Source organism: Lagopus muta, chromosome Z, assembly GCF_023343835.1.
Source record: "Lagopus muta isolate bLagMut1 chromosome Z, bLagMut1 primary, whole genome shotgun sequence".
NCBI classification, from domain to species: Eukaryota; Metazoa; Chordata; class Aves; order Galliformes; family Phasianidae; genus Lagopus; species Lagopus muta.
Window position 1 is genome coordinate 34211187 of NC_064472.1, and position 22370 is coordinate 34233556.

Consider the following 22370-nt stretch of genomic DNA (forward strand, 5'->3'; position numbering starts at 1 on the left):
ATAAATTTATCCGTATTCAAGCTTTGATTTTCCTTCCATACTTGACAGTGCTTAAATCTGATTACTCAGAACCTGTTCCTGTAACTGGATCTGTAAAGGAACATCTTGTCCTTGTCCCCTTGGTAACAGTACATCTCTGTGTGGCAACGAGAGTTCATGTAAACTCTTGGGTGGTGATGGGAATTTGCAGAGATGAACCATATAGGTCAAGTGACAAGAGAACTGGACTACTGATAGCCTGTAACAGAATCATAGAATCACAGAATGGCTTGGGTTGGAAGGGACCTCAAGGATCCCACAGGCAGGGCCATTCTAACCTTCAGATCTGGCACTAGATAAGATTGCTCAGGGTTCCATCCAACCTGGCCTTGAACATCTCCAGGGACGGAGCACCCACTCACAGAATCACAGAATCACAGAATCACAGAATGGCCAGGGTTGGAAAGGACCTCGAGGATCATGAATCTCCAACCCCTCTGCCACATGGGGCGCAGACTGCTGGGCAGACTGTTCCAGCACCTCACCACTCACTCTGTAAAGAACTTTCCTCCTGGGAGTCCCCCTGAAAGTTGATTTCCCTCCCATTTATAATCCTCTTTTAAATACTGAAAAGCTGCAATAAGGTTTCCTCACATCCTTCTCCAGGCTGAACAAGCCAAACTCCCTCATCTTGTTTTCATAAAGGAGGTGCTTCCAGACCTCTGATCATCTTCATGGCTCTCCTCTGGACCCTCTCCAACATCTCCACATCTTTCTTGTATTGGGAGCCCCAGATCTGGACACAGATCTGTGGGTCCAGATGGGGCCTTACAAGGGCAGAGCAGAGAGGGACAATCACCTCCCTGCCCCTGCTGGTCACCCCACCTCTGGTACAGCCCAGGATACCATTGGTTTTCTGAACTGCAAGAGCACACTGCTGGCTCATGAAGGGGTAGCTAGCTCAGTATGAATATAACAAATGAGATGCTGTTCAATATCCACCACTGGACCAGTGGGTCACCTTGGTCACGTCATCATCCTTTCAATGTTTTGATAGCCCTAACTGTACAGGCACTACACATACATTTAAGCAGGTCAGTTGAGGAGTTAGCTGAACTATTACTTAATCCACTCTAGGTATATATATAAATCTGCACATCTGCACAACAGAGCATAACAGGGCAGTGAGGATTTTGCAGACTTCATAACAGGAGTTCTTGGTAAATGAAACAATTTTTCTACAGATTCTGGATCTTAAGGAGAAAAGTACAGCTTGATCTAATACTAGTAAATGCAATCAACCCTTCTTCACCAAGTGGAGATAAAATATATTTTAACAAAGAAACTCTACGAGGAAAGAACTCATTTTTGAAAAGTGGACACCCACAGAGGATGTGCAAGGCTCCATATGGTCTCTCAAAGCAGTGTTTAGCAGACTAGTGCTCATTTGTACAACCACATGCTAATTTGAGCATTCTGATGTAGAATTTGGATTTCTGACCAAAATAACCACACTTGCAAATTGAGCCCATGACAGTAGACCTACCTACAAAATCTATTTAAATATTGTTTTAGTGTTTTAACTTTGCCCCACAGGTTTCATGAAAACTTGTTTTCTGATGCGCATGCTGAGCTGTGAAATTGTGTTTCCTTTTTGTTAGGAAGGGAGGAGAGGGGATGGCACACAGGCATCTGTGAGAATATTTTAGAGACAAACACTCTAATGAAGCATCCTTGTAAAGTTAGACAGCTGGGCACAGAGAGTTTATGCAACCATCTGGTTAATTCTTTGACAGTAATGTTCAAAGAATGCAGCTTTTTACTGAAGTAGCCTGCTACCTCTTTTGCTATTACAACATGTAATTACAATCCACATTTGTCTTGCTTCTGTATAAAAGCCTGCACTTTTCATTGAATTAATTTTTAAAATGTTGTTGCTCATTGACATAGCTGGCATATAAACTGTACTTAATTTTTATGTTACAGGAGGTTATTTTAGTTGCGGAATGTCTGCTCTGCTGTGAGCAGTACGAGTGTGAATACTCACACATTACACACAAGTTGCACAAAAGTTCGTAAGACATTTGCTTTCCAAAACTATTGTTGTAACAACTATCCTGATTTGTACTGTATAGAATAATAAATATGTCTACGTGTTCAAAGGAAAGAAACAAAATTCAAATAGAAGGTGGACATAAAGAAAGAAAGAAACAATCTATTCTGTGCTACCAAACAAAAATACTTTGCCAGAGTTATTTGAAAACTTGAAGAAAATAAAGCTTGAAGGCTGGAAGGGAAAATGTCGCTTTGTATCCTTTGAGAAACCTTTATCTAAAAACAAATCAGACGTCCTCTTTTAGCTTTTTTTCTTGTACTGAATTGAAGTATTCGAGTGTGTGGGATGGGAAATATGATAAGGAAGAAAAAAGAATTCAGGGTGTTGATTTATAACCTTTTATGCTGTGTATCATTCTCTTGCAGCGCTTTAAAATCTATTTTTGATCCAGAAAGGAAGGGAGATTAAATCACTACAAAAAGACTTTTCCATCTATTTTTTTTTTCCTTTTCTTCTACTTTCTATGAGTCTTGGTATTATATGGATAGGAGAATGTAAGAGTGGTAAGACTTGTCAACTCGTAATTTTAAGTCTATTTCTATTAGGAAGCAGTCTCACATGACTTTAAGTCAGGTTGGGGATAAAACTAATAAGTGTTTTAAACATGGAAAGACTTTGCATCTTGTTCTAGATCGAAAATTAAAAGATGAGTAGAACACAGAGGTCTAGCATACATTTAGGAGAAATGCATATTTTGATATGAGAACTACAGAACTAAAATCTTTCCAGTCTCACTCTTTAGGACACTGAAGATAGACAGAATTCCTCAGTACTGATGTAATCTTCAGCAGAGATCTAGAAATTCATATGTGAAGGCCCTGAAGAAATTTTCAGAGCTTTCATTCTTTTTCATAAAATATCAATGATAAGAATATCAATTTTTATGGAGCTATTACCAACCAGTTGCCCATAAGCACTGATACGTAGATCTGAAGATTAATGATGTTGCCTCCTCAAAGAAATGTATAATAAACCATCATTTTTATTAAAAACAAACAAACAAACAAACAAACAAACAAACAAAAAAGTCCTCACTTTCTTTCTGGAGTCCAGTTTCTTTCTGGAGACATTCACGCATTCAGCTTGAGAACCCCCAGCTATGCAGTACGCCCCCACTTGTAACAGCAGGTACTCACAGGATTTCTGACATCCGGGAGGGAAACCCACAAAGGGAAAACAATAGGCAGTACAAGAAGGTAGGTGAGCTGCTTGCGTGGGGTGTCAGGCCAGGCCAGGCTGAGTGGCTGGTCCTCGTCCTCTTCATTCTGTACAAAAAAATGCAGGGCGCAGAATATGTAAATAGCTAAATGAGGCTAAGGACTGCTTAAAGAGAGTCCATAGGATTGCACAGTATTTCAGTAAGAACCCATGGGAGCTGAAAACATCAAATCAGCACTACTCTTAACAACATCAGGTAGGACATAGTAGTTTTGGCCAGACTATATGGTACCCTCCAGAATAGGCTTCCCAAGGATGTCAAATTGTGACTCAGCTGAAAGTGATGCTGGTCCCTTGGGATCCATGCTGTACTGTTGCACCTTCTCCCTGAAAGGGAATTTTACTCTTCCTGTGCCTCTGAAACACCTCTGTGATCCCACAGGATTCCCCTGGGATGTGGACTTGTCTAACCAAGGATTAAAACTGGTCTGCACAGTCCCAAGCCTGGCCACATAGATTGATATATACATTAATATATGTGTTGTGGTATACAATTACAGATATACAAATAAATGCAAAGATATATGCATTATAAGCATGCAAATTAACTATATATATGTGCATATATATATATGCATATATATTGCTTTTTAAGCTCCTATGAGCTCTTTCCCTAGTGTGCCTCTGCCAACAAAATAGAGTCCTTTAGACTGCCGCAGAAAGAAAGCAAAGAAAGAATGATTGAGCCTTTTGGGTTTATGAAGAAAAATTACCTTTCAGCTCTTATCAGAGGTAGGCAAAATCTCCAGAATTGCACATGGATCTGTATTATTCCACAGAACAAGGCAGGAGGAAAAAAAATGGCCTAAACGGTTCTTTCAGACAGGTGCGCAGGTCCTGCTTAGACTGTGGAAACATTTTCTAAGAGTGTTCCATGACAACTAAAGAAGTCCGAAAAAGAGTAGCTTGAGGAATGAGCAAGAAGTTAAGAGATGTGCACACCTACAAGACTATAATCTTACTGGAGTCACAGAGCCATAATGGCTGGCTTCCATGGCTGGAGTGTTGTAAATTATTCAACAACTAACTGCTGAATACTCTTCAGCTCCTCAGTCGTTTTTTCATAGAGCAGTATGACTCTGTGACAGACCTGACACTGACAGACTGAGGTAAGCTCCTGTTTTTCTCTTGACACATCAACGGACTGCAGCTACTTTGTAGATTATGTACTGATATCAACAGAAGACTGTTTTGTTAACACCCACATTTTGTGAAACTTGATTTATGTGATTGTAAGACAACAGTAAAGTGACTAGGCCATAATTGCTACTGTCATCAAAAGATTAGAAAAAAACATGCAGACAAAATGTATGACGGTCCACATGGCACTAAAATGGCTCCTGAGCAGCTTAAGAGGCTAGCCTTTGCCTCCAGCTTTTAGCTTTTTACCAAAGCCAGCAGATGACTTTTACCTCACAGCCATAACTCACTGAATTCCGACCTTTGGAGGACTGTGTTAGTGCAAGAGTTTATGGGTTTAATACTCCATAAATTAAGCCATTCTTTTTCCATCCTGGTACATGCTGCTGAGATGGGAAAATCAAACTGAGCTAGATGCTCAGCATTAAATTTGATGACTGAAGTAAAATTTCGGCTTAAAAGGACCAACAAAGTGTTGCCTAGGTAACCTTTTCTGAGTGGCATGTATATAATGCAGTGAGCCGACTCAGCAGGAATAAAGCTCCATAACCAATTGCTTTATAAAAGAGTACTGAATGACAAACTACCTTCTGAATCGTATTTACAAATTAGCCGTGATTAACAAGTATATTTAATCATAACAGTATCTTTACATTAGTTGGAGTTTGCACACAAGTCTGCACAATGTTCATGCAATGGTACTTCAGCACTTGTCCCACACAACGGTAATACAAACGACAGTCACAAAGCAGCACAAAGAACTATGTCTGGAGGTCTGTCAGATGTGTCCTAGGAAACCTTGCTCCATCTGTTTAAGACCTTTCACTTCCAGGTTGTACTCTTCCATTTTCCCAACACAACTCAAAATCTAAGTCCAAATTCAAACTCAGAGTGGAGGAGGGCAAAAACATTTTCCCTGTTACTGTAACTGCAAGACACGTTACTGGTGTTAGAGACTGCATCTCCACTTCCTATTCCATAAAGCAGAGTCAACAATTCACAGAATCATAGAATCACAGAATTGATCAGGTTGGAAAAGATCTTAAAGATCATCAAGTCCAACCACAGCCTAACCATACTACCCTAACTCTAACAATCCTTTGCTAAATCACACAACCCTCCACTAAATTTGGTTTTCAAATGCTGACCTTCCAAAAATCAGTGGAATTATGTCAAACACAGATGAAAATATAGCTTGTATGGACTTCAAAACAATGCTGAGCCATCCACTGAAGCTGAAGAAATGTAAGAGAAATAATTTTCACAGCTACAAAGCTGTGCAAATGTGGATGTCTCTGGACTACGCAGCAGTGATACAGAATGACTTAGAATGGATTTATGGTAGAGATTGCTTGCACTATCTGTGGATTCAGTCTATCGATAATAGACATGAATATACTGAATATGCATAGACACAGTTTGTAGGAACTAATACTGAAACCACATTTTTATCACTTTTAGATGATATGAGAAAAACTCAACACTTAGAATATTATGTACAATTCCCTTCTTCGATGCTAAGAAGACAAACATAATGATAATATGATATACATGGTGGAATCCAGCTATCTACATAATGGATATGCTGTCATTTTGGATGCCTTCTAGCATTCCACTTTACCTCCAGATGCTCAGTCAGAAGCTTAGAATATTCTGCTAGTTTACAACGTACCTGACACTGCTTTGCAAGAATCTCTATTTCTCCAGGCCAGCTCAGGTGGTGTTAGCCATTTCTATGTAGGCAAACAAACCCTATCCTAAAACTCACTCCTTTGGTATTAATACTGCAGCTAAATAGGTTTAAAGATACTGCACTGACTATATGGGAAAATTGCATTAGTTGACCTTATGAACTCCGAAATTATTCAACTGGGTAGACAAAGTTTCATTTTTACTGAAATGTAACTGCTGTCACAAAAAAACACAGATCATATTATAGTGAACTAAAACCTGAAGCACAATGAACAATCACAGTTCTCCCACTTTTCCAAGTTCATTCTGGTATCTGTAAGGATGGTCTGGAATATGCAAACAAACATGCAGTTTTACCCTTACATTTAAATATATGAATTTATTTGCATTACAAATTACAAGAATTCTAAGTGTTCTAGGTAGTCATTAAACATATTAATTCTTGCAGAAACAACTGGCAGTAGTTTCAGTTTCTCTTCATCAGTATGATCACCTGAAACCCTTTCTCCAAGCTACACTTAATGGTTGATCTATGGTAGATAGTATGTGCTGTGGAGGAAACAGAAGATAAAGTAATGCAACATTTCTGTTTTTTTGATGATATGTAACAGCAACTGGACTAGGAGGACAGAAATCGCCAAGAGCCCATCGTGGTCAGCACCTTGCTTCTGGCAATAGCCACACATGGGCACTCAAAGAAGAAGTACTGGATTGTGTGGTATATCTTCATCTGCCACAAATTAAAAGCCTAGCCAAAAACTGCATCTGATCTTCATTTACAATAGTTACTAGTGCACTTCCATGAAATTCTCATTAGCTGTCATAATTCTTTCCAGCTTCTGTTTATTGTATCCTAGTTTTTTCCTGCTGAGCTTGGGACTTCGTCACGTACACAATTCTGTGCTTAATATTATATGCATACTCATGCCTAGATGGGATGGATATGGTACCCTAGTAAGAATTAATCAGTAACTCATAATAAACAGTGAAAAAGGCACCAAATCTCCTGAGCTTCCATCTTCCACACTTTCTTCAACCAACAATATAATCTAAAACTTGTTTGTAATCCCACGGATGAAATCTTATCGGTTCACTCGGGACTGATCTAATGACTTCTGCCAATCCCCCCCAAAATCTTTCCAAAGATAGGAAGATACAACGTTTCACTTTAAACAAGCAACACAAACATATGGAGACCTTTCACCAATAGCTATTTTGTTTGTAAACAACAGCTTGTAACCAGCCTCCAACTACTGAAGTCACAGTGTAAGGCACTGCTTCCTGCAAACATCAGAAAGTTGCTTTCTTGGATGCTCACACTCAAAATTAATCATCTTACTAAAAATAGTTGCTTATCTGGAACAACACCAAACTGCATTTTTATACATATTTTTAACTGGTTGTAGTAAAACATGGAAAACGAGTAAAACGAACCACCTCAAACTTATCTGAAATCCTAAATCTGCTGCTGTTTATCAGTTAGCCCATATCTTACAAAAGATAGAGCATTTGATTTACAGACACAATATTCTGGGGGTTAGTTTGTTAAACCAACTCAGCTGAAGAGCTTAGCCATGAATTCTCCTGGTTGTACATTTACTGCACATTTTGATATCTGATATCATTAAAACAAATAGCATCAGGAATGCAGCAGAAAGGAGACAAAGATTTCAACTTCCTTGGGCACGTATAGGTGCAGTACCACCCAAACAAATGCAATTTATGTATTTGCCTGATAGCGATGTATTGTTCAACTACACTTTTTCTTGAGAGCGAGGAATTCTGTACAATCAAACTCCTTACAGTTAGCAAATCAATAAACAATTACGTAGTCTCAAAATGTCTCAGGTGCAGTACTGACTTTCAGTACTGAACCTGATTTTTTTTTTTTTTTTTTTTTTGTTTAGAATAGAAATTCTCATATTCATTTATTTCACCAGAAAGACAGAGGATAAAGGTTACTGGAGCCCTACTGTGAATTCTGCAACAGCCTCATGTCGCTACTTCAAGCTTGCAGCATTTTATTTGGATTGTGCATTTATTTTCTATTACATCTTGTTTGGAAAAACATATGAAGGAAAGTAAGATTCTAAGGTGGTATGGTCGCATGCAATTTCTAATGAGTAGGTAAGTCAAAAAACAATGGCTTTCATTTCACATTCTAGAGGAAAATTCAAGAAGAGAGTAAAATATGCTTTTAAAATATGCTCAGCTTTTAAAATATGTTTAGAATATATGGACTGACATCCTAGTGCAGTCAATTTTTATTAATCATTTCTGCACCGTGAACTGATGGAAAATAACCACACTTCAAGAGAAGCCTGTGGGAATGAACAAGGCACAAGTAGGTATTTGCTCCATATTCTGTTATTGCAGCCTTTGCCCTCTCGGGCTCTGGTCCAGATAGCTTAAAGCACAATTCCCAGAGCTTATATGCAGTCTTCTATGCCCAGGTAACTACTGAAACTCTTTGGGAAAATGGAAAAGAAATAGACTATAATAGTCAAAAGCCAGTCCACCAGCTGAAGTAACAGCTGTAATGCTATGGAGGCACAGTTGAAGAATAAGCTTTTGTGTCGCTCCATTTTCCACTGCCCTAGTTTTCAGATAAGTCAAAATGGCATATAGCAGAAAAAAAAAAAAAAAAAAGTGGAATATGCAACTACATAGGCTTAGGAAATTAAAGAACAATCCATTTTGATGGCAGTGTAATGCAATGTTACAAAGAGTTTTATTGGCAAACAAGATGCTGGCATTTATTTTAGTCTGAATGCAGAAAAGAATTTCTGCACTAGAAAAACATATTTTTAATGATGATAAAAATGCCAGGCATGCTGGAATATATCACTGTCTTCCAACAAATGCTGCTCTCATCTTCTTTACCACCTCTCAGCTAAAAGGAAACGCTTAATATAGCCCAAGAACGATAGCCTATGACAGAGAAGGCAACGCCACTTGGATTCAAATCATCTTAATTTGATGAGGTGTCCATGTTAGGGGAGAGTTGCCTCCTTCAGGGACTTTGTCCTGAAATACACCACACTGTGCTGCTGCTCTTTGATGGGGAAAGCAAAACACACCTTACCATCCGGTTTCTCAGGTAAGTGTCATGGTTGGCATGTAAACATTTTCCAGTGGAGTTACCATGGAAACGGGTAAAAGTGTGCATAAATGTATGTGTGTGTGCATGTGTGTGTATGCACGTGGGTGGGAGGAAGAGGTGTTATCTCCAGCCAGGGAGCTATTTTTAGGAAAGCCACTGGCTAAAACAACTATGATTGAGCACACTTAATCAAATGTTTGTTAAGAAGGTGACAGTGGGTGGAGGGGAGGCAATTGGACTTCTCATTAGGATCATTTCTCTGAAGGACACCCCATAAAACATTTAACGAGACACTGCCAGTTGTCCTTTTAGTCTTCTTTCATTTCATCACACACACTCAGTACTGCTCTATGAAGTTTCATATAACAGAGTTTTCTCCTTTGTGGCAACTGATAAAGGTTAAAAGGAGGAGTGCAGCAAGTAGAAAAAAATCCCCAAGGAAGATGGAATATCCAGCAGGAGGAAAGGCAATTTCTGGCAGCAAATGAAGCAGGAATGTATTGCAGGTTTTACGATGGAAGGAGGTATTGTTCCCTGATGGGCTGGGAAAGAGACCACAAACTTCTGTCCCTCCTGCCCCCTGGCGTGATCCTGGTTTTATCAAAGTATAGGAGATCTGCTGTTGCTTTCAATGGGAGTGATATTTCATGAGTATTGTTGTCTGGACAAATGATTGAATTCCTGTGGACATTTTCTGAAAAGCCATTCTAAATTCCTGAAAGAAGCTGCAAAATAGAGTTCTCCTTGTTGAGCAAAAGCTTATGCTAGCAAGACCAGAAACGAATTTCCTGGAATCAGTGGATTTGGGCTGTGTTTGTTTGCAAGAGAGAAAAAGGATGATAACCATAACAGAACTTGACAGTAGGGGATAAATTATTAGAACCCTATATAAACCTTGTAGATCCCTCAGTACAAACATGTTTCAGGAATACTCAATGACATACTGTGTGGAAACACCCATAGCCTAGCCCACAGTTTTCAGGACAGTATTTTTTCCCCAGACACATATTTGCAGACTGGTTCTTCTAGAAGGACAGCATATCTAATCTCTTTAGTTCTAAATGAACATCTCTGGAACATGGAGTTACTAATGTTTTCAGTGATTCAGAAGTCTGTCTAAACAAACAAACACTTATGAACCATGTATTTGGGTATACACAAAAAGCAGACTGCAGAGAAGTAAATCTTATATTGCATTTCCAAATTCAGAAACCACAGAATTTCTTTTGCTTCAAAAAATTCATGCCATCAGAATTAATTGTACTACCAAACCAGAAGAAAATGACATTCTCAGGGTAAAATGGTGAATGTTTGTACAAAAAGATCAAAATTCAAGAGTATTTGTTAGTCAAGACTGAGCTGTAATAAGCTAGTTCTTGAGGAAGACAGAAAATAAACTATTGTCAGGGTCTAGCTGGCACACTATCCCATGCCTTCAGTATTATTTCCCTGATAAAAGGTGCTTTCAGCATTAATACCATTGTCTTTGAAGATATGCCACTTCCTAGGGTTACGCAGCGTCTGCATAAAGTTTGGAAAAGGTAGAAAAAAGTCCCAGCAGTGTAATGACCCATTTCCCCTCCTTTAATTCTAATCTTCATCAAATAACAAGGTCTTTTGAATGCTGCTTTGTGTGATTCCGTTGTTGTCTATAACTCCATAACTCTATAACCAGTACTAATCCTTTTAGACTCTATGAGGTCAATATACTAAGTAGAAAGAAAGGGAAGAGTACCAAGTTTGTACTTCTCTTTTTTTTTTTTCCCTACCTGCTTCCTGAAGTGATGAACACCTATAAAAGCAGCCAGAGGATGAAATGTATGAGGAACATTCAGACTTCACATTTCACCAAGCTTTGGTTGAATGTTCTTCCTCTACAGGAAGCACACTTCCTTTAGATGTCAGTGGAAGTAGATGAGGATCTTGTTTTTCTTTGCTTTGTGTCTCCTGACTTTTACTTTTGTATTGTCTTTTTTTTTCTTTTTCTTTTCTCTCTCCCTTTCTGTTCTTAAACTGCTTGCTTAAGATCCGCTGCATTTTATTAACTTCAAGTATCTCAATGATTCATAAGTGGTTCATAAGTTTGTTTAGACAGACTTCTGAATCACTGAAAACATTAGTAACGCCATGTTCCAGAGTTGTTCATTTAGAAATAAAGAAATTAGATATACTGTTCATCAAGAAAAAGCAAGTGTTAGCTTCAGGGTGAAGCCACACTCCTGGTGTACCAGGAAACTGTGCACAAAAACCTAGGCAATGAATTGAGGAAAGCTCCCTGTACAGGAGGGATTAGCCAGGGAGCCTCTCAGTGAAGCAGGGACCTAAGTATCACAGAGATCAATATTTGTTTGTTACACACATAGCATGAATGAGTAGACTATTTTTATTACAACTTTTTCAGAATTCCATTGCATATACTCAAATTACAAAATAAGTTCCAACATATCAGTTAGAGAAGCAGACTGAGATAGAAGCAACTGTCAGGTTATCACTGGAAGAGGACAAAATTAGAAAGGCCACTTGGGAGGGATCCAGCATGAGCCATCTCAGAATGTTATTAGGAGACTGCTATTTTCTTCTGCAATAGCAGATACTTTAAATCCTTTCTTTCAGATTGATGGAGCTAAAAATGCAGAATCACTCCTCCATCAGTTACAAGCTTCACCACTTGCTCCATCTTGTCATTTTAACAGTGATAAACAATGTATCCCACCTCTGATACAGCACAGTCCATTTTCAGAGCAACCTAATACTTACTTGCTGAAATTAACAAAAAAATTAAAAAGCCTCCCTCATCAAAATTTTAAAATATCTAAATGGAGATGGGAGGAAAAGGAAGAAAGCATTGCTGAGTAATGTACTCCTACAATAATCTTCCCTCCTTATCCTGAAGTTGTTTGAGATTGAAAACTTTATCTTGAAGGACGAGGCTGCCTGACCTTGCTGATTTCTGAACAAGCTCAGGAACCACTTCATTACAATGCCAAACGATAGCATAAGGACACTGCTGTGAAATATGATTGCTTAAGATTACTCTTCCTTCTTTGTTTTCACTGAGCGGTTTCAGTACAAAAAATGTGGCAGGGCAAGATCAATTTCCTTCTTAAGCTACTGAGCACTCTCAGAGTCTATCAGAGTTACCGTACATCACACAAACTATTTTTCCAAACAGGTTACACCAGGCTATGCTATCCTTTACTGGCCTTTGTGAACAGAACTTGGAAAACCACACTGCTTTAGATTTTATTATGTATTTTGCTGAAGTTAAATGACCTAGTTTACCCTAAAATGATGAGCATTAATGAGGAATATAAGTGGACTGCTGAGATTCTTTATGCCACAGATTTTACCCAACTCTTTTACTTATGAGTAATGTTCTATTAGGATAATACGGATCTTTTAAGCGGTATGTCAGTCTGTACAGCTTATATCAACAAAAATGTAATTTAATGTTCTACTAAGTTCTCCTATCTATGGCAGACTCATTATCATTACTCAATTACTCAGGAAATAAAAAACCATCCATCTCTATGGACAGATCCTGGTTCTCCATTTCTATTCTCAAAGACCAAAATTATCTTCAAACAGTAAAGAATTAAAAAGCCTTCTCGCCTGATGCAGTGCACTAACCCCTCTTGTTGGCCATAACCATCATGTCATTACTCCACCTCTAGCTTTGTAAAGAAAACACTTTTCCCAAAGACTCATTCTTTTATTTCAGTCTTGCAGACAGAGGCACAAAGGTGGACACCATGGATGTGGATAACATAATCCAGATATATTTATGTTCCAGTTAAATTATACCATTTGTAAAGGATAACAGTGTTTAGAAAGTAGCCAACAGAAATAAACAAATACTGTTATTTGGACATCATTTTTCTTTTTTTTTTTTCCCTATGGCTTGCAGAACCTTTCTAGGAAAGAATTTTATCCACAGTGATATTCTAGCCATGAACAAGGCAGAATGAATTTGGACAAAATTTTTGTCAAACATAAAGCAAGTGAAAACAGCTAAAATATTGAATCCTAAGCCTTGCACGATCCAAAACAAAACAGAGGCCTTGCATTTTTTGCAAGATTTTTCTGTTCGTAAATGCAAGACAGTTCACTTCATTAGTATTATGGGGAAGATCATACTACGGGATAAACCTCTTTTCAGCACCTTTAAAGCAACTTTCTTATGTCAGTACATATAAACAAAATAATTATACCAAATTCTATGTCACAGACTATTTTTAATAAGACTTTCTTTCTCTGTGTAGGTTTGGCTGGTTCAGCCTAAAAGCAGTGTTCAAGTTTAGCAAAATCAATTCACCACTTTTTTCTACTTGTTTGCCTACTTGGGTTGTAGGTCAGACTAGTGACATTTTAAAAAATTAAGTCATTATGAAAGACCATGGGAAGGCCTATTTTGTCAGTCAGCTACACCTGAAAATTACAGCTGACTTCAGAGAGAAACCAGCTCATTCATATAGCCATTTCAGACACAGTGTGAGTTACATAGAATTGCAAAGTTACTTTTAAATTTACATGCTAAAAGAACTCAATTTAAATGTTTCATTTCTTCCTACCTAGATTTTAACCATATACAAGAAGAGTCACAGAAACACTACGATACCATATTAAAACTTAATTTTGTATGCCTCAAGATAACAGAAGGCAGAGTGGAAAAGTTGGCACACTTGCATTCAGCTCCTAGTTTTCACCTACTTTTTAACTATCCTATGAAGCACAGTGTGACAAGCTCCCTTCGTAAGAGAACAGGTTCTGTGCAATATCATCATAATCAGAGAAGCGATTTCCACTCGCTACGATGTGAACATGCTATCTGATGAGCACAAACACATTTCCTAAAAGAATACATTTTAGACTACTATCTTATCTGACATGGAAGGGCACTGGGCACAAGAGATACGTGTGCAAACAGACTTCAGTTCTTACATATAGCAAACCACAATGTAATATATTGTGTTCAGTAATAAATGAAGGTTGTATTTATTGTAGACTTCCTATTTGCAACTTTTTGCTCCTAAGAGGCATCTTTTCAGTGAAAAGCAGAATCAAGCATGCAATATATTTACTGATATAAAAACAAAAATCAGAATTAAAAAAGCACCAACCTCCTCATCAACATTATGGGCAATTCCATTCTGCACTGGTCCTGAATCGCTTGGTGGTGTTACTGCAACTTCCACTTTTGCACCTTTCTCTGTGGTATTATCCGTAAATAAGAGCAAGAAAACAACACAGTATTAAAAACCAAATCTATTAGTGAAACTGCAGTCACGTATTTAGTCTGTTGAAATCATCAAATACTGACGGTGGACAAACCTTAAAAAGAGAGAGACCAAAATCCTGGCTTTTGTTTGACCACATTTTGAATCAATTTCTTATAAGTAGCAAACTTGTGTTTGAAGAAGCCATCGTAGTGGGAACTGTGTTCTAGAAAAATGTACATTCTTTGCAATACTGCACGCTCCTTATGCTAAACTGAGCATAACATTTCAGGTAAACTACAATATATAATGTTCTACACATTGAAGAATGCAAGTGAGGGGCTGCTTTCAAGAAGAAATAACTTCTGTAACACACTAACCTCTGCAGTTTCGAAAGTTACTTCCAAACTGTAATAAAGTTCCTTCTTCTTCAAAAATACAGGATAAGAATGAATGGATGACCTTTAAAACAGAATCCTATTGCCCTTGTGCAAAACTGTAAAAGGGATTAAAGGAATAAAACTGGGCCTTCAGTTTCTGACAGAACATTTATTCAAATTTTTTTCTGACTTAGTCTATCTTGGAATTCTCCAAACAGCTATCACCGCTTTCGGTATGTGCCAGATGAAAATGTCAATGGCCAAAAATTCCTTGGACAATTTGAAGTAATGGGGAATAGCAATAAGAAATGTCTTATACAAGTTCATCGTGCATTATGGTACGCTCTTATGAACGTAAGTAAATACAGCTGTCAAGTTACATTACTGCTACCCAGAAATTCCTCTAAATTAAAAATCCGAGATCACAGCCAAAGCTGAGTGCCAAGACTGTCTTTAATTATTTCAGTATTTCTTAACCCCACACTCAGCATTATGGTTTATCAACTGTGTCCCATTCAGTTGCTTGACTGAGGAAGTAAATTTTGTCTAAACATAGCACGAGGTCAGGAAAAGTATCATTAGAGAAAATGATTCAGCTTTTATCAGACACATTTGCATATGGTTTTCTAATGCAGAGAATATGCCATGCTAGACAAAGGATAATATGGATTTCCTTTTGGTATAGGAACTTTTGAAGTAAAAGACAAATTCTTGCCCTCAGTGAAAAGCCACTGTGAGCTAATTCCATACAATTAATACAGATGGGCTTAAATGACTTTCAACAACTAGTAGATTCACAAATAAAATCTTAAATAGGAAGGTTGTTTCTCTTTGAGGCAGGGGGTGTACTACATAGAACACATATAATCCTAGAGCAGTGGTTCTTGTTCTACAGAGACTATACCCATCACTCTGTAACATAGAAGCTACTTGTGTGAAATTTCTGACAGGTTTCACTTACTCTCTAGAAAACTTTTAGAGCTCCATAAAATGAGAACTGGTGAACACTGTTTCCTCTGGATAGGTAAAATATGCATGTATGGCTGGATTCAGTACATGGAACAACAGGGCAAAGCACCACTAAGAAACGAGCTGGTAATGCTATAAATCACCTGAGACTACCTCAGTTATCTGTTCGGATTGTGGGGATGGTGTTTATTTTGCAGAACTGATTAAAAAAACTTTTCCTTTAACAACACTGCACTGGGGCTGAGCTAACTGTAATTGTGTTGCTGTCCTCTACTTGTGCAAGTGGTTCAGTAACGCAGACATGGAGAAACCACAGAGCTTAGTCATACTGGTCAATACTCTCTTTAGACCTATGGGTTGAACAAGCAGATTACAGAGAACAACAACAGCAGCAATCTGCCCCTGCGTCAACCTTTCACAACTCAATAAACTCACTGAATTTTGACAGGTAAGTTTTGCATCTTTATTTCTGCCAGTTCCTCACTTGTCCAAAATCAGTACTGCATTTATCTCTTCAATCCTCCTAGGAGGCTTTCTACCTGCAAATCAGACCTTCTCATCTTGCACTTAACTCCTGTACTATCTTCAGATTTCATTCTCTTTTCTATAGGGAATCAGAATATGTTTAGCAAGACAGTAAAAACGAAGCAATAGAGGAATTAACCTCTAACGATTTACAAGCAAAATGAAACAGTGAAAAACAGTCTCAAGAACACACAACAGATCTGCATGGCTGCACTCACCATGATTAGCAGCTCCATTCTGCCTTTCACTGTCTTCTACCTGGCACTTCTTTTTGGCGATCTTATGTAGAATTGAGGCCCTCTCTTTGAATTTTCCTAAAAGAAAGCATTATTATTATTCAGATGCAGATATTTTGAGAGGCAAAGTTTGTTTGCCATAGCTTAGGATCCAAAAATCACTGCTAATAATCCATTTCCATCCCTCCCCAAAAGCAAACGCTATTAAACACTATCTGATGTTCTTACTAACGCTTTTTTGTTTGTTTGTTGTTTTTTTTTCCTTCCCGTTTTGCGAACTCTGCAAGAAGTAGAACAAAAAATGGAATCCAACGTTTCTTCTGAAGCAGTCAGTAAAGTTCCACCTAAAAAACTACTGGTGTAGGATCTGATGCTAAAGAGAATATGAATACAGATGAATATGGATATTATGAACAAATACACACAGTTTCAGGTCTCAGCTAGTAGCACAGTAACACAGAATTTATGATGAACCCATACACCACATTATTGTGGGTGTGGTCAATCTTGTCACTTTGCACTCAGTATGCCCCCATAAATTCTACTGATACTTCAGATAGGAAAGATGAAATCTTCAGAACAAATTATATCCATGCCAGCTTCTCAAAGGAAAACTTCCATCTCACCATGTTGTCTCCCATGAGGTTAACTATACAGCTGCCTTCAGGGCAACTCATCTCCTCCTAAGAGAAAGTCCCAAGTCCTATTGCTCTTCATTGATCAGTGTTTCCAAATGATACATTCATACTAGGCAATGTCAAAGTAGGCAAACTTAAGCAAAACAAATTCACTCCTTCCTCCACTTTAGTTGATCTGTCTATGTAAGAGCTCTTTGGATAGCTTATCATAGCACATGTGTTGTAGACAGATGCTGTATGTCCTTCTCTATTGCATTCTCATTGGTTTTGCTTTATAGGACTTCTTTTCTCTTTTTTAAAGTATAAGTTGTTGACTAAAGTATATAGCATTATTAAATAGAGGTCTTGCAGTTTTTAGCTATTCATCTCCAGTTTAAAATTCCACTGAAAATAGCTGAAACAGTGAAAATCAACACTAAAAGCTGAAACACTAAAATCAACAAAAAACACTGAACTAAAAAAGACAGCAGGCTTAAGGTCAAAATACATTTCAGTGGAATCACATAATTCATTAGCAATGCAAAATACTACTGGTCATGGATGAACACAGGTAGCTGGATAACAGAAACAGATCACTGTTTCCAGGTTAAAATAAAAGACATAAAAGAAACAATCGTTGGTTAAGAAAGAAATCCTCTCTTCCCTTCTCACAAATCAAAGATTATCAGAAACTACACCATCACAAGAAATATGTTCAAATGCATGTATTAAAGCCTTCACATGTGCAGAAACTTATGCACAGTACATAGGGACTAGCAGTTACCATTCACTTGGAAGTGGAATTCTCACATCAACAACAAATCACTTGGAAAGAATTAAAACATCACCAAGTCCTAACAAGCAGTATTATCTTTCCAGCAGCCCCTATCTTTTCATTAGCATATCATGCTCAGTGTAGGTAACTAAACAGCGGGAGGAGATGATTAAAAGACATAAAATCAAGTACCGAAAGCTCCTGAACTGAAGCTTCATTGCTGTAAAAAAAGTACCACCAGTCTGTCTGAAGACAGAGCAAAGTAAAAGAACACAGGCCTATGACTCCCTTTTCCATTTGCCTTCCCTTTTTGTCTATAAGTTTCAAACAAACCAAATCAGACCTTGTTCAGCAAAGGGGAAGGACAGACCCACATGGATAAAGAACCACCCCAGGAAATTTCAGAAAGCCCCACAGATTTTGACTTAGGCACAGATCTTGCATGTCTTTTTTCTCTCAACTCCTGGTGTCATTAAAATAACCCACAGGAATTCAATGCTGTCATTATTGTTCTAGGAGAAGCTAGAAGTGTGTATTTCCTATATGCTGTAGGTTTTTATACCCAAGCATAGTTTTCACAGCAATTGGTTTCACGAGTGTTTAGATTGATAAAAATATTTGACAGCACAGACCTGAAATAGGATATTCGTTCCAGAAAATACTTATTTAATCTAGATTTGCTGAACTCTGACAAATGTTACAGTTCTTAGTTTAGAAAGAATAGCTCTGAAAGAACAAGAGATCAAGGCCAGATGATTAGCAAAGAAGGTAGCTTAAGACTAAATTGTTTATATTTGAATATATGCAAACAAATCAGTATTGTGTAATACATACACCTTGATCTGCATGAGTAACTCCAGCTGGCATCAGAAGGAAGAGATTTTCTTGCTGATCATGAATATATTAAAAAAATGCAATCCTTGGACTACAATCTAAATTACAGACTACAGATTCCTTGCATGAGAAGCCTCTGATTTTACAGAAAAGTAATTTATCTTCAGAAATTCACTTGTCTAAAAATTTAAGACTTTACAATTTGTCTACTTCTCAGTCTCAGGTCAAACACAATCTACTACATCTATGTACAACCAGCACCACAGCTAAGCTTTCATGTACCAGAAGACACCAAATCTGTGGCTGCTGAGCAGTCAGAACTGTGCATTCCAGTCCTGGTGGTGCCTGGTTGTGGAACACATCTGAGGGGTGGCAATTGATCAGTTGTGGAAATTCATCTCATGTGATTTCAGCTTGAACTGTAAATTGCTGCAGAAGTGCCACCTGAAAATAAATGTAGTTTTGTCAAGTCCTAGGCTGTTGGTTGAGGTTACTTTACAGCACAGGACTACTGCAAGGGTTTTTTCCCATCCGGTATGGTCTATCACTTCTTTAAGTTGGGCAATTGATTAATCAGCAATTAATATAAATTTCTGACCAAACAGAAGCAAATAAAATGGAGATCAGTTTCAGAAACATGGAGCCCAGAGGCCCTCTGGCTGTATCTTCTATTGCCACCTGTCACCTTTGCCTACAAAAATAGATGTGCCTCTGCTTCTCCACCAGAGGACGAAAAATCTGCTGCCTCTCTCCACTCAGGGCTTGGAGGTCCCGGGGTAAGGTTGTACGACATTAGAAAAAACTAGAAATCTGCAACTGGTTTTACATGTTTCTGTGTCTAACTTATTGCAGAAGATGTATAAAAACCTAATTCAAGGAGAAAAAAAAAAGAAAATAAAGCGTGAAAGGGATGATGAAAATAAGTGTGATGTGGAGTGTGTAGGGATTATACTTATCATAGAATCATAGAATCACTAAGGTTGGAAAAGACCTAAAAGATCACCCAGTCCAACCATTCACCTATTCCCAATAGCTCCCACTAAACCATGTCCCTCAACACAACATCCAGCCTTTCCTTGAACACCCCCAGGCTCGGTGACTCCACCACCTCCCTGGGCAGTCCATTCCAGTGCCTGACCACCCTTTCTGAAAAGTAATACTTCCTCATGTCCAGCCTGAATCTTCCCTGGTGTAGCTTGAAACCATTCCCCCTGGTCCTATCACTAATGACACAAGAGAAGAGGCCGACCCCCAGCTCACTACAACCTCCCTTCAGGAAGTTATAGAGAGCAATAAGGTCTCCCCTGAGCCTCCTCTTCTCCAGGCTGAACATTCCCAGCTCCTTCAGCCTCTCCTCATATGGCCTGTGTTCCAGACCCCTCACCAGCTTCGTTGCCCTTCTTTGAACACGTTCCAGGGCCTCAATATCTTTCTTGCAGTGAGAGGCCCAAAACTGGACACAGTACTCGAGGTGCGGCCTGACGAGTGCTGAATATAGGGGAACAATCACCTCTCTGCTCCTGCTTGCAACACTGTTTCTGATGCAAGCCAGGATGCCATTGGCCTTCTTGGCCACCTGGGCACACTGTCGGCTCATGTTCAGCCGAGCATCAATCAATACCCCCAGGTCCATTTCCTCTACGCAGTCCTCCAGCCACACCGCCCCAAGCCTGTAGCGTCGCCTGGGGTTGTTGTGGCCGAAGTGCAGGACCCGGCATTTGGCCTTGTTGAAACTCATCCCATTGGCTCCAGCCCAGCTCTCCAGCCTGTCCAGATCCCTCTGTAGGGCCTCGCTACCCCCAGGCAGATCCACACTTCCAGCCAATTTGGTGTCACCTGCGAATTTACTGAGGGTGCACTCGATGCCCTCATCCAGGTCATCAATAAAGATATTGAAGAGGACAGGCCCCAGCACCGACCCCTGCGGAACACCACTCACGACCGGTCGCCAGCTGGATTTGACTCCATTCACCACCACTCTCTGTGCCCGGCCCTCCAGCCAGCTCCTTACCCAGCCAAGAGTGTACCCAGCCAAGAGTGTACCCATCCAAGCCTCTGGCTGCCAGCTTCTGCAGGAGAATGCTGTGGGAGACAGTGTCAAAGGCTTTGCTGAAGTCTAGGTAGACCACATCAACAGCCTTTCCTTCATCCACCAGATGGGTCACTAGATCATAGAAGGAGATCAGGTTGGTCAAACAGGACCTGCCCTTCATGAACCCATGCTGGCTAGGCCTGATCCCCTGGTCACCCTGCACATGCCGCATGATCTCCCTCAAGACGATCTGCTCCATAACCTTCCCTGGCACCGAGGTCAGGCTGACAGGCCTGTAGTTCCCCGGATCCTCCTTACGACCTTTCTTGTTAATGGGAGTCACATTGGCAAGCCTCCAGTCCTCTGGGACCTCACCAGTCAACAAGGAGCGCTGACAGATGATGGAAAGCGGCTTGGCTATCACCTCCACCAGTTCCCTCAGCACTCTCGGGTGGATCTCATCTGGCCCCATCGACTTGTGACAGTCCAGCTGGAGCAGTAGGTCTCTGACTGTTTCTTTCAGAATCACAGAGGGGTTAGTGTGCTCCCCGGCCAAGATTACCAGGTCAGAGAGAGGGGTATCCTGAGGATAACTGGTCTGACTTTTAAAGACAGACGTAAAGAAGGCATTCAGAACCTCCGCCTTTTCCTTATCCTCAGTGGTCACATTCCCAGCCTCATCCAGCAAAGAGTGGATATTCTCCTTTGTCCTCCTCTTACTGTTAATGTATTTATAAAAGAGTTTCTTATTCCTTTTCACACCAGCGGCTAGGTTAAATTCAAGCTGGGCTTTTGCCTTTCTGATTTCACCTCTACACATCCTAACAACTTCCCTGTATTCATTTTGAGTGGCCTGTCCCTCTTTCCACAGGCGGTAGATTCTCTTTTTCTCCCGGAGCCTCAAGAATAGCTCCCTATTCATCCACGCCGGTCTTCTTCCCCGCCGGCTCATTTTGCAGCTCAGGGGGACTGCCTGCTCCTGCGCCCTTAAGACTTCCTTCTTGAAGAGCAACCAGCTCTCTTGGACCCCTTTGCTCGCTAAGACTGAATGCCAGGGGACTCCCCCTATTAGTCCCCTGAACAATTCAAAGTCCGCCCTCCTGAAGTCCAAGGTAGCAGTATTACTATTCCCCCTCCAGGCTCCACCGTGAATCACGAAGTCTATCATTTCATGATCACTCTGTCCAAGACAGCCTCCAACCTCCACATCTCCCACCAAACCTTCCCTGTTTGTGAACAGCAGGTCTAGTGGGGCAGTTCCTCTCGTGGGCTCTCCGACCAGCTGTATCAGGAAGTTGTCCTCTACGCATTCCAGAAACCTCCTAGACTGCTTCCTCTGTGCTGTGCTGTACTCCCAGCATACGTCAGGGAAGTTAAAGTCCCCCATGAGGACAAAGGCAGGCGACTGTGCAGCTTGTGCCAGCTGCTTATAGAATACCTCGTCTGTTTCTTCATCTTGATTTGGGGGTCTATAACAGACGCCCACCAGGGTGCCTGTCTTGTCAGCCCTTCCTCTGATCTTTACCCATAGGGATTCA

The 22370-nt window shown here is 39.7% G+C and overlaps 1 protein-coding gene across 6 annotated transcripts in view; it reads right to left on the reverse strand.

Annotated features, from left to right (window-relative positions):
* SLC24A2 (solute carrier family 24 member 2) overlaps window positions 1-22370 on the reverse strand; it is a 113787-nt gene that overhangs the window by 13460 nt on the left and 77957 nt on the right. For all 6 annotated transcript variants that reach the window (XM_048931677.1, XM_048931682.1, XM_048931679.1 and 3 more), the window contains 3 exons: window positions 16557-16652; window positions 14369-14457; window positions 3232-3360 (listed from right to left, as the gene is read on the reverse strand). In XM_048931677.1, the coding sequence (XP_048787634.1) occupies window positions 3232-3360; window positions 14369-14457; window positions 16557-16652 (314 nt within the window). The remainder of the gene's footprint in view (window positions 1-3231; window positions 3361-14368; window positions 14458-16556; window positions 16653-22370) is intronic.